At 40.0% G+C, this 12,469-nt stretch overlaps 1 protein-coding gene across 1 annotated transcript in view; it reads left to right on the plus strand.

Moving 5' to 3' along the window:
* DOC2B (double C2 domain beta) overlaps positions 1-11,914 on the plus strand; it is a 1,368,938-nt gene extending 1,357,024 nt beyond the window's left edge. Inside the window, exons 8-9 of the mRNA XM_073665359.1 lie at positions 431-527; positions 3,990-11,914. Of these exons, the coding sequence (XP_073521460.1) occupies positions 431-527; positions 3,990-4,129 (237 nt within the window). The 3' untranslated portion in view covers positions 4,130-11,914. The remainder of the gene's footprint in view (positions 1-430; positions 528-3,989) is intronic.
* The last annotated feature ends 555 nt before the right edge of the window (positions 11,915-12,469 follow it).

Below are 12,469 nucleotides of genomic sequence, written 5' to 3' on the forward strand. Positions count from 1 at the left end.
CACTGCATACTGCGCGTTTTTGCTTTTAGGGTCAATTGTTTTTTTTTCAACTCACCATGCTTTGTGTATGGCATTTTTGGGGGGGACTTTCTCAACTTGAAAAAAGTCTGATTTACACTCTGCTCGCATCAGTCTTTCCAATTCCCATTATTCAGCTCCATTATTGGAGCTGCAAAATGACAAAAGCTGAAGTGCTAGGTCCTTGACTTCTGACAGACACCAGCAGCGCCTGGCAGACCCCATTGAATTTAATGAGATCCGTCTGGTTTTCTTCATTGTGTCTGTCCTTTAACTAAATAAAATTGTGCTTATACTGCACTATTTTGTCTGATATTTTTAGTTGAATCTGCACCGAAGGCTCTAAGCCCAGCCTCCAACAGAGATGTGAACAGTTAGTTTCTCAGTATATATATTTTCTGTCTTTCTTCAGGAATTCTGTTATGAAATAAAGCACAGTGACCTGGCAAAAAAGACTTTAGAAGTTACAGTTTGGGATTATGATATTGGAAAATCAAATGACTTTATAGGTAAGTGGAGAAGATGCATTGGCAAAGCTACTTAAGAGTTGACGCAATATATGGCACATCATCCAGAAATACTTAGTACAATGTTTAATTATATTGATCGATGGTTATATACAGTACTATGTAGAGATGAGCAGATCATTTGAAATTTGAATTCTCCAGCTTCACCAAATCTCAAAGAAAACTGATTTCCGGCAATTAAGTTTGCAAGAATGTCTATAAAGGAAAACTTGTAATTGCTCGGTTGCAAACTTTACAAGCCTAAATCCATAGAAAATCTGTGGTTTATTCTCCAAGGTGTTTGGAACAACTATCTTGCTGAATTCCTTTAACCCATTCATGACCCGGCCTTTTTCCGTTTTTGCGTTTTCGTTTTTGCTCCCCTTCTTCCCTGAGCCATAACTTTTTTATTTTTTTGTCAATATGGCCGTGTGATGGCATATTTTTTTGTGGGACAAGTTGTACTTTTGAACGACACCATTGGTTTTACCATATCGTGTACTGGAAAATGGGGAAAAAAAATCCAAATGCGGTGAAATTGCAAAAAAAAGTGCAATTCCACAGTTATTTTTTGTTTGTTTTTTTACCATGTTCACTGAATGCTAAAACTGACCTTCAGGTCATTACAAGTTCGTAGACACCAAACATGTGTAGGTTCTTTTTTATTTAAGTGGTGAAAAAAAATCCAAACTTTGTTAAAAAAAAAAAAAAAAACTGGCGCCATTTTCCGAGACCCGTAGCGTCTTCATTTTTGGGGATCTGAGGCTGGATGAGGGCTTATTTTTGCGTGCCGAGGGGTGATTTAAAGTTTTATATATTTTTTATTTTTTTAAAAACATTTTTTTACTTTTTGCTTTTTTCAATAGTCTCCATGGGAGACTAGAAGCTACAATTGTCTGATCGCCTGTGTGTAGCAGAATTGCTCATTTTCTATGAGCGCCACCCAGTGGTCGGCGCTCATAGCTATCTGGCAGTGACAACCGCAGGGGTCTCCTGCAAGTTTATATTGTGACGAATCGTTCCCTATGTTGATGAATAAACCTCCTTTCCTCCAGATGAAAATAATGAACCTTAGGTTCTATCCTTAGGATATTTTATGGTATAGATTAATGTAGGAATTATTTGCACTGACTTCGTAAATATCTCTGCAAACTAATATTTTCAAATGACTTCTAAGGCACCACATTCACCCAAGTTGCACAAACCCATTTTTTCCTGCCTTCTCTTATAGAGATAATACCCTATTATTAGGCCGGGGTCACATGAGCGTATATTCTCTCATCCGAGAGAATCAATTTGATTATGCAAATCACACTTTGAAAATGGAGAGAAAAAAATTCTCCATCTTCTTCAATCTGTGAGTCCATGGAAATCAGACTGCATTCAGATGTCATCCAAGTGCAGTCCGATGTCTTCCATGCACTCAGTGACTTGCATGGCCAAGTTCAATACGAATATCGGACCAAACTCGGACATGCTGCAATTTTTTCCCCGGATCGGCTCTGTTCAAGGAAAAAATCGGACTTGTTCACAGCCACATAGTAAAACATGGGTACGAGTGCTGTCCTTTAAAACGACGGTTAGCACTCATCTGAATGTTACAGTTGTCTGTCTGCAAAAGCCCTTTAACATCCTGAATCAATACTGATGGTGTGGTTGCAATAAAATAACCTGGTCCTGTTGTGTGGATCAAGAATAAAGAAACAAAAACACACGAGAGGGGAGCAGATGTGACATACATAGGAAAGGGAGGAAGATGGTCTATGAGGCTGTATGAGAAATAGGGTGGCAAGAAAGACAATCTGTGTACAGAACCAGCCCATGGCTGCCAAAAAGCCCCATAAACAGGGGCTCTGCAGATGAGCGTATGAAAAATCGTCTCACTTTCATCCAGCAAGTTTGGACAATTTTCATCTAATTTTTATCTTATGTCCATTTGCGTGCAATCTGTGTGTCCGTTTTTAAGTTCATGCGACGTCGGTGTGCGATTCGTTTTCATACATCTACATTAAAAAATGTACACGATCAAGTACAGTTTAGTAGGTTTATAATAGAAAAGTATCCAGAAAAATCGGATGCCACTCTGATGTTCCATGTGGGATTCGATTTTTTTTATGCAGCCATAGACTTGACACCTAAGACTTTTGGAGAAAAGTAGTGCACGCTGCAATTTATTTTTTCACGAACGATCGGATCAAGAGAAAGATTGTTCATCTGAACAGCCGTAGTGAATGACATGGGTCAGTGTGCTGTCACACATCCAGTGACAAACAAGAGTTTTAGTTCTTCCATAGCAATTATTAACATAGGAAACTGTATTTGGCCTTGTCAAATTTTTTAATTATTGATTTATATAATAGGATGCCACATGAATAGAGATTAAAAATCTAATTTCTTTTTCTGGATGGAAAATGAATGATTTTTTTTTATATGTTCACGTGAACTTAGCCCTAGGATGCATATAGATGGGAAGAAGTGGAATATACTATTTGAACCAGTGTGTATGAATTCTAAAAATCTTGTTTTTCAGCTTCTGTTTGCCAATAAATTATATTGCTTTTCATATATAACCAAGTCAGATTCCATTATTTTAACTAGTTATTATCACTTCTGTATCCAAAGATATGTATGGTTCTTCGTGCTAAATAAAAGTTGACTGAAAGGGGTTGTTCAATACACGTAATGTTCTTTATGAATAGCTATCTTTAAGCCCTAACCACTTTTGAAATTTATGTTATTATAACATTTCCTACCATTCTCTTATCCTGCTATTTCCCATATCTGCTTTTTTTCTTCATTTCGTGTGACGTTTTATTTAGGGGGGAGTCTCAAACAGCACTTCACAGGAGGATGGCGCTGGAGACACTTCTCTGCAGGTTTTATCTCCTCCACTGAAACATGATGTCATCAGGGAGTGGCGTTGTCACTCTTGATGAAGAAAAAGTGACCACAGCTTCTATACCTGTTGGCACACTTCATCAGTGCCCATCCCCCGCATCTTCAAACTTCCATCATTGACACCCCAGCCCCTGTTTCTGGCAATGACGCCTCCTTCACTATAATAATTTGCCATTAGAGGATGGTGATAGAAGCAGGGTGAGTGACAGCAGTGCCGCTCCCTATCTTTTATTACCGCCCTGAAACAAATCATCATCAAGCGCCGGCGCTGCTGTTACTCACGCATTTGAAACTTCCCTCAAACGAAACATCACAAAAAGTAAAGAAAAAAGCACATATATTATTAAGATCGGGAGAATGATAGGGGAATTTCATAATAGAACAAATTACAAAAGTGGTTAGGGATTAAAGACAGATATTTATAAAGGGCACTATAGGTATCAGACAATCTCTTTAAATGTCATGATAATAGAGTAAGTTATATTCATGTTCATGTAATGAATTAATAATGAACCCCAATATTCTAGAAAATTAGAGTAAGTAATAATGTTCTTTTTAAACCAACAGGTGGAGTTGTTTTGGGAATCAACGCAAAGGGAGAACGTCTCAAACATTGGTTTGACTGCCTGAAAAACAAAGACAAGAAAATTGAACGCTGGCACACATTAACAAATGAGCTACCGGGAGCCGTCCTCCTCAGTGACTGACCTTAGTGTGCCACTCTGAGTTTTGGTGGCGCAGCTGTAAAGGAACAAGTCACAAGCTATGCCTTTGCCCTTGCCACAGTTTACCATGACCATACAAAAGTGGAAAGATGACTAGGAATAATCTGCCTGCAATGCTTTTATTAGTACATTAAGCTGCAATAGTGCCAATCAGGGTCCAAGAGTTCAACACACCTCACCCCAAATCCACATCAGCTCCAGGAATTACATGACGGAAGCCTTCTCCTGGTGATATCCTCATTATATTTCTACTGGGTGGCGGCATATTCTTCTCTATTTCTCTATCTCCTGAGTTTGATCGCCTGAGCAGTGAAATGTTACTGACACAGTGTAATCACGAGTTAGCTTGTGACAGAAACGATTTTTCTGCGGGGGCACTGGGATGGGAAGTAAACGATTGTTTGTAGACTAGTTTGGATAAAAAGCAAAAAAAAAAAGGAATATTACGTGTTACCGTTATCCTGGTTTGCACTATTTCATTTCTGCACAGTAACAAACTGAGGACCTCATGTGACATTTATAGGTTTAATTAAAGTTATTGTTATATGTGCTGAGGGGTTTTTACGACCACATCACATACCATCAGGGAGATTAAGAGATACTTTTTTCTCTTTTGTAATGTAACATGCTCATTTGTGCCTCTGTGCTTGTTTGCTCTAAAGAAGATCGTGATGCATAGGATTACCATGAAAGTAGGATTTAGCAATCCCTATAGGGAAGTATGGAGAATTTCTAAGCCTTTTAATGGCATGATGTAAACTCAATGTAAGAGACAAGGTACTTTTTACACAATGTCAATATATTTTGAATTTTTAAGTATATATATTTACATAAAATCACCTTAACATAGGTTTGCCACTAGTAATATAACCATAATTACATCTAAGACCAGTTTCAGAGGTATCAGCATTTTATTGTGCATATTACGGCAACAGCTTATTCACCTCCCATGGTACTGCTGAACTGAACCTAGAAGATAATGGGTTTCTTTAAGACCTATGGCCGGTTTAGTAAAGCCTCGGGAGATTTGGATACAAATGTTAAAATGTGTCCAGATTAGGTCATTGGAAACCAGTTAAACATGGCATAGTCCAGCCAAGCATTGTGAATTAATGATTTTTTTTTTTTAATTAAATATTTGTGTTTGAGAAGAAAATCTGATAAATTGTATTTAAAATGTATCAAGCATTGAACCTTGTCATTTACAGTGAAACAGTAGTTGAATAATATTGGTAATGCAAGTCCTTCAATTTACAGAGCAAATGACAGGTTTATAAATTTGCTCTTTGCTAGACATTGACTGAAATAGACACACTGCTAGAAGAACAAAGGCACAAACCATTTATAGAGATTTCCCTTAAAAACTGTTGGCATGAAGAACCATTCTAGAGTTAGAGATAAGCATGGTAATCATGTTTTGGGCTGTTTTTACCTTCCTGATCCCTATAACTTGTCCACTGCAGACTAGAACAAGCCATGGACAAATAACAGGAGGACATTATATTTTGTCTACCTGAATATGGAGCAGTGCATAGGTATAATGTCCTCCTGTAGTCTGAGCAAGTAACCTGTAGAGCCCATTGTACTTGGGATTAAAGGGACTCTGTCAGCACAGAATGACTGTTCAAACCAAGTACAGGCACTTGGTGCACCCTTAGCGTCGCCAAACATTTACATACACCTTCTCACCTACTTGTTTTCCATCTTTCTCCCTCACCTTCTTCTTTGATTGACAGCTCTGGCTTTATAAAGCTAGAGAAAGATCGCTAAATAAGAAATGTACTTTACCTCTGTCATCAATGACCATTTTTTCAGAGTCAACAAGTCCAAAACGCCCAAATTCTATGATCGTTGATGAGACTGCTGGTTACTCCAATACAACATTATTATCAGTCATAGCTAAGAAATTATACACGTAGAATAAATACATAGTTTGTGTCAGAAAATATTTTGATTGGTAATGATAGTTTTATAACCTTTTGTATGAGATGTACACGCCACCAAGTTACTAAACTGGCGTATGTTAGTATTGTTTTTAGAGCACACTAATTAATGCCTGCGATATGTTTCTCTTTACTACTCTTGAGTTTGTAAGAAGTTTAATAGACACCAGGTTCATGATGGTTATAAAATGAAGGCAGTAAATAGTCTAAAATAACAAAAGAACTTATCTGATGCCCTGTTGCTCGAGTGCTGGTGCTCTGGTGCTACCAGTCAGTCGCTATTTACTTTCCTGCAGCTGTCACATGCTGTCTACCTATGTGATTGCTGCAGTTAATACCATTCAGGGGGAGAGCATGAGACTGTTGAAGTAAGTGATTGGATATAGCAATCACGTCAGTAGATCACATGTGACCACTGCAGGGGGGTAAACAGAAACCAACAGGTAGCACTGGAATTTCAGCTCTAGAGCTGCATGTATACATTAGGTAAGTAATCAATCTTTTGTTATTTGATGCTATTTTCTGCCTTTAGTCAAATTTTATTCTAACTCAGACAACTCCTTCAACAATATATATTTTTTATATAATAATATGCTGTTCATTTCAATTAAAGTATTTCTGCATAACAAATTATTGTAACTTGCAAAGTATCAAAGTTGGGGTTCATTCAGACATCAGTTTTTCACGTACCAGTGCTATCCACATTTTTTACGGATAGCAGTCTTAGTCTATGGTGCTGTTCACATGTCCAATATTTTTTCCTCGTGCTAAGTGGTCCGTTTTTAAAAAAACAGAGACTTCTCCAATTTTGATCAGAGAATTGGATCAAAATCGGCAATGCAAGTCAATGGGTCCATGAAAAAAATCAGACAGCACTCGGATGACATCCGAGTGCAGTCTAATTTTTACGGTATATCAAGTAGGAGGAGGTGGACAAACTTTTTTTTTCTCTCCACATACGAGAAAAACTGATGACACTCGGACCACACTCTGATCAAACTGTGATCAAAGTCTGATCAAAGTAATCTGTCAATTTTTCTCATTCATAAGAAAAACAGATGTCTGAATGAGGACTTAGAAATCATAGAAGCTTCATTTTACATAACATTAGTCATTAGGTGCTCTAATGCAAACAAGTGGACAGAACACTGGTAGACTTTACCTACGTCTGGCCTCACACATCCCTTTTAAACTGCTGAAAACACAAGGCATTACAGATCCTAGTAAGGATACAAATGTCTTTTATTAGAAAGGCAAAATTGACTGGTGAAACTGAACTGAACACCAGCTATTCTATGACAGAACTTGACAGAATAGACGCTATCTGAAACCAATGGACTGCATTTTTTGCAGAAAGAATCTCATTGAAATTAACAAGAACATTAATGGAAATATCAAAAGTAAGGGTCTGTGCATATTTGCTGTGTTTTTATTGGGGTTTTTTCCTTTTCCAACATGTTTCGCCCATCAGGGGATGGGACTAGAGTTAGAATCATTCATGGGACATTTTAGCTATAGGCTATTAGCTATAGCCCCGGTGTGTCACTAAGTGATATTTTGGCAATTGCCTCTACACTATATTAGAATCGTTTAAGCAATATAGGGACAGAATGTTTCATGTTTAGTATTACTCCACTATTTTAATTCAGAATAAAAGTTAAGCTTTAGGACTTATTATTGAGGGTTCTTGTTGCATTATCCCAAAATGTCAATAATTCTTATTTATAACCCTCCTAAGCCCTTACAAGATCTCCACATTTTGCACATTGATACAGTTTTATATCTGCAGAATGTCAATTCTTTCAGTGTTTTTGCAGCATTTTTCACCCTCAAATGAATGACAAAAAAATGCAAGTAATAAATGCATAAAAGATGGAAGTAAAAAATGAGCAAAAACGTCCATTGTCTGCAGCAAAATCTTATCGGGTGCTCATACCCTAAAGGTGCAGTCAGACTGCTGTATTACTCGTGTGAGGATAGCATCGCAATCCTCGGACTGGCCAGTGGCTCTCTGACCAGAGCTTGACAGCATGTATTTTTATGCAGCTGTCTCGTTCATGTCAGGAGAGCCGACAGCCAGTCCAAGCATTGCGATGCGATCCTTGCGTGAGTAATACGGCCGTCTGACTGCACCCTAATTGTAAGTCATTAATATCAGCACACCCACTAGTTATCTGTTACCTGGTGCTGCGGCAACGGTGTATGAGACAAAACACCACAACTTTGTACACTGTGTATTGGCTGTTCCCAGGTCTGGCAGCTCAGAACTATTTACTTCAGTTCAATTCCCACTAGCCTTCTGTGCTTGTAGAACTTAAAATACATTTCAAATGTTATTTTCTAGACAAAAAAAAAATCCCAACGTTATGCCTTAAATCTTTAGCTCCAGCAGGTGTATTATTCTTTGAAACGCCCTCAAGCAATTCAGGGAAAATATGCCTTGGAGATTCGGCCAGGGATCATAATTTGAAATTAGTCATAGCCTAGATTAGTCTGGCTCCGCCCCCAGCCGGCTCTTCCCAGCACCTCTGCAGTGATTAACAGGTCTTTCGCTATGTACACGCAGGGCCCTGTCAATCACCTCTAGCACTGCTGAGAAAAAGCAGCCAGGGGTGTTGAGGTAGTGTGTCTTTAAAGAAGATTTTTTCTGAAATGTTGGGGAATAATATACCTGGCTGCAATCATGCAACTAAGCAGCGATTCACGCTGCCCATGGTTTGCCTTACAGGTTAACTTTAAAGGGAATCCGTCAGTAGGATATGTAGGTCATAGGAAGCTGAATAAAATGATACCTTGATATCTTTGCTCCAATGTCTTTTTCCAGAGACATCCACATTTTTATTATATGTAAATGAGCTTTTCCAGACTCTGGGGAGGATGCTGATCTACATGAGGATCTGCCTCCAGAGCTTATTTTACATGAAGGGGAGTTACCAGTGTGATGTGTAATGGCCGCTCTCTGCTTTCCAGATCTCACTGCAGAGCTGTGTGTGATTATACCTGACACATCTGCAGGTTCCTCTCAGCTTCCATCTCACAGGCAGACAGGGCTGCAATATTGTTACAACACAGCAGAGCTGTGAGAGCTGCAAAAAATGTGTTTGCAAGAAGGCAAGGTTCAGTTTTACTGTTCTGTGTTAGTTACATGTCTCACACTGGTACAGTGGCATGTAAATGTGGCACCCCAGGGGTCTGGTTTCCACAGTAATAGCAATATTACGTCTGTGAGCAGGTGGGAGGTCTCCTGGGCAGGAATCCTAAGCATGCCACACCTCCTGCCCAGTCCTGGGAGGGGAAGAACTTCCCCTACATAAACTGGGGCTGAGGCAGGGTTAGGAGAGAGGAGTTCCAGACAGAGACGGAGTCTGGTCTGGACACGCAGAAACAGGGACAGATAGACATCAGGAGCTCTGTAGGAGCCAAGGAGAAGCGCCAGGGGCTGGAGCTGTGCAGAGCTCGCCCTGGGAGAAGGTACTAAAACCGGACACAGGAGTCCGAGGCTGTGGGGACTAAGATATACCCAGCAGCAGAATCCATCCGGCAGGGGATTCCAGGTCCTCTGGCCATAAAAGCCCGGAGGCTCAGTCACAACGAAGGGACCAGCACCACCATCCCGGAGCGGAGGCTAACAGGAGGCCCCAGGTCACCAGCCATACGGGTGAGCACCACACGGTATACCCAGGGACGTGGGCTACTTGTAACCGCCGAAAGCAGGGTAGCCAGGAAGGGTACAGACTAACGGGAAGGCCTACAACTCCACCTGGCCAGGGGAACTCCGGCTTACTCGCAGACTAACCAGGCCCCAACTACTAGCCAGTACTCCCGGGGGAACTTGCCTTGTACCATCAGTAAAGACCCTGAACTGTACCCTCGCGTCTCCGTGCTTCCTTGTCGCACCATTAGTGCTGGGACATCCACACCATCACTCCCAACATCAACCTCATCCTCTGCCCTGAGGCCATACCCCTCCCGTTGGGGGTTAAACCATCCACGCTGCACATCCGTACCACCGGCCTCAGCGGACTGCCCTGCAGCGGCGGCTTCATAGCCGCATTCAACGGGTGGCGTAGTCGGACACTAATACCATCATACCAATAACTGCCACTTAGTTTGACCACCCTGGGCACGGACCGGGTCACCGCCACACGAAGACTACTACCCCCATCGGATCCGGCTCCGGGTATTCCCCGCGCGCACGCGCGCCGCACTACAGCACTGGCCCTGGGGGCGCGTCATAAAAGTTTGGGCACCCCTGGTCAAAGTTAGTGTTATTGTGAACAGTTAAGCAAGTTGAAGATGAAATGATCTCTAAAAGGCCTGAAGATAAAGATAACAGATTTCCTTTGTATTTTAGGCAAAAAGTATATATTTTTTAATCTTTTACATTTTAAAAATGACGAAAAAGGAAAATGGACCAATGCAAAAGTTTGGGCATCCTGCATGGTTAGTACATAGTAGCACCCCCTTTTGAAAGTATCACAGCTTGTAAAGGCTTTTTGTAGCAAGACAAGATTCTTTCAATTCTTGTTTGAGGTATTTTCATCCATTCTTCCTTGGAAAATCCTTCCAGTTCTGTGAGATTCCTTGGTCATCTTGCATGCACTGCTATTTTGAGGTCTAGCCACAGATTTTCATTGATGTTCAGAAGAGGGGACTGTGAGGGCCATTGTAAAACCTTCAGCTTGCACCTTTTGAGGTAGCCTATTGTGGATTTTGATGTTTGTTTAGGATCATTAACCATTTGTAGAAGCCATCCTCTTTTCAACTTCAGCTTTTTTACAGATGGTGTTATGTTTGCATCAAGAATTTGTTGAAATTTCATTGAATCCATTGTTCCCTCTACCCGTGAAATGTCCCCTGCACCATCGGCTGCAACACAACCCCAAAGCATGACTGATCCACCCCCATGCTTAATAGTTGGCGAGATGTTATTTTCCTGAAATTTGGTGGCCTTTTTTCTCCACACATACCTTTGATCATTGTGGCCAAAGACTTCTATTTTAACCTTTTCGGTCGACAGAACTTGTTTTCAAAATGTATCAGGCTTGTTTAGATGTTCTTTTGCATACTTCTGATGCTGAATTTTATGGTGAGGCTGCAGGAGAGGTTTTCTTCTGATGACTCTTCCATGAAGGTCATATTTGTGCAGGTGTCTCTGAACAGTAGAACAATGAACCACAAAGCTAGAGTCTGCTAAATCTTTCTGTAGGTCTTTTGAGGTTAAGCGGGGGTTCTGATTTGCCTCTCTAGCAATCGTACGAACAGCTCTCACTGAAATTTTGCTTGGTCTTCCAGACCTTATCTTGACCTTCACTGTTCCTGTTAACTGCCATTTCTTAATTACATTTCAAACTGAGGAAAGGGCAACTTGAAAACACTTTGCTATCTTCTTTTAGCCTTCTCCTGCTTTATGGGCCTCCACCATTTTCATTTTCAGAGTGCTAGGCAGCTGCTTAGAATAACCCATGGCTGCTGATTTTTTGGCATAAAGTTAGAGGGGGCTTGGTTTTTATAAAGCTGGGAAATTTTCATCACCTGGCATTTCCTAACGATGGTAGTGAACAAGCCTTAACCCTAACAGGCTAATTAAGGTCAGAAACCTTGGTCAAAATTATCAAAGCACACAAATCTCCAAGCGTGCCCAAACTTTTGCATAGGCCCATTTCCCTTATTGTAATTTTTTTAAATGAAAAAAAAAGACAATATATATATTTATTTGCCTAAAATACAACTGAAATATGTCATCTTTAACAATATGCCTTTTAGAGATCATTTCATCTTTAACTTGCTTAACTGTTCACAATAATAGTGATTTAGACCAGGGGTGCCCAAACTTTTACATGCCACTGTAACTCCACCTTTTATTTAAAATAATCTCTGGAGACAGATTCTCATGCAGATCAGTGTCCTGCCCATAGCCTAGATCAGCTCATTTACATATAAGAAAAACCTGGATTTCTCTGGAATAAGACATCAGATTGCAGATATCAAGGTATCATTTTATTCAGCTTCCCATGACCTGCATGCCCATTTAGACGGCTTAGGAGGGTTGATCCTGCTGACAGATTCTTTTTAAGATAAAAATAAAATATATATTGCCTGTGGCACCACCAGGGGGTGCTTGGGAGCTCACTGCATACAGTTTTATTATTGAGAATAATGTAATAGCAGCATGCAATTGTAACCTACTAGACACCTTTTAATGTTGGTTACCAGCATCTATAAGTCAATAAAAATTTAGAATTAGAGCTGTCTATTAAAAAATAGAATTTAGTATATATTTCGGTAAAAGTAAAAGAAAATTTGAGGTTACTGGTTGACATTGGCCATAGGAGCACATCTACAACATGTTAGAGTTGTAGTATTGATTGTTACTATT

This window comes from Phyllobates terribilis, unplaced genomic scaffold (genome assembly GCF_046119375.1).
Source record: "Phyllobates terribilis strain yellow unplaced genomic scaffold, ASM4611937v1 Scaffold_2__4_contigs__length_985480577, whole genome shotgun sequence".
Taxonomy (NCBI): domain Eukaryota; kingdom Metazoa; phylum Chordata; class Amphibia; order Anura; family Dendrobatidae; genus Phyllobates; species Phyllobates terribilis.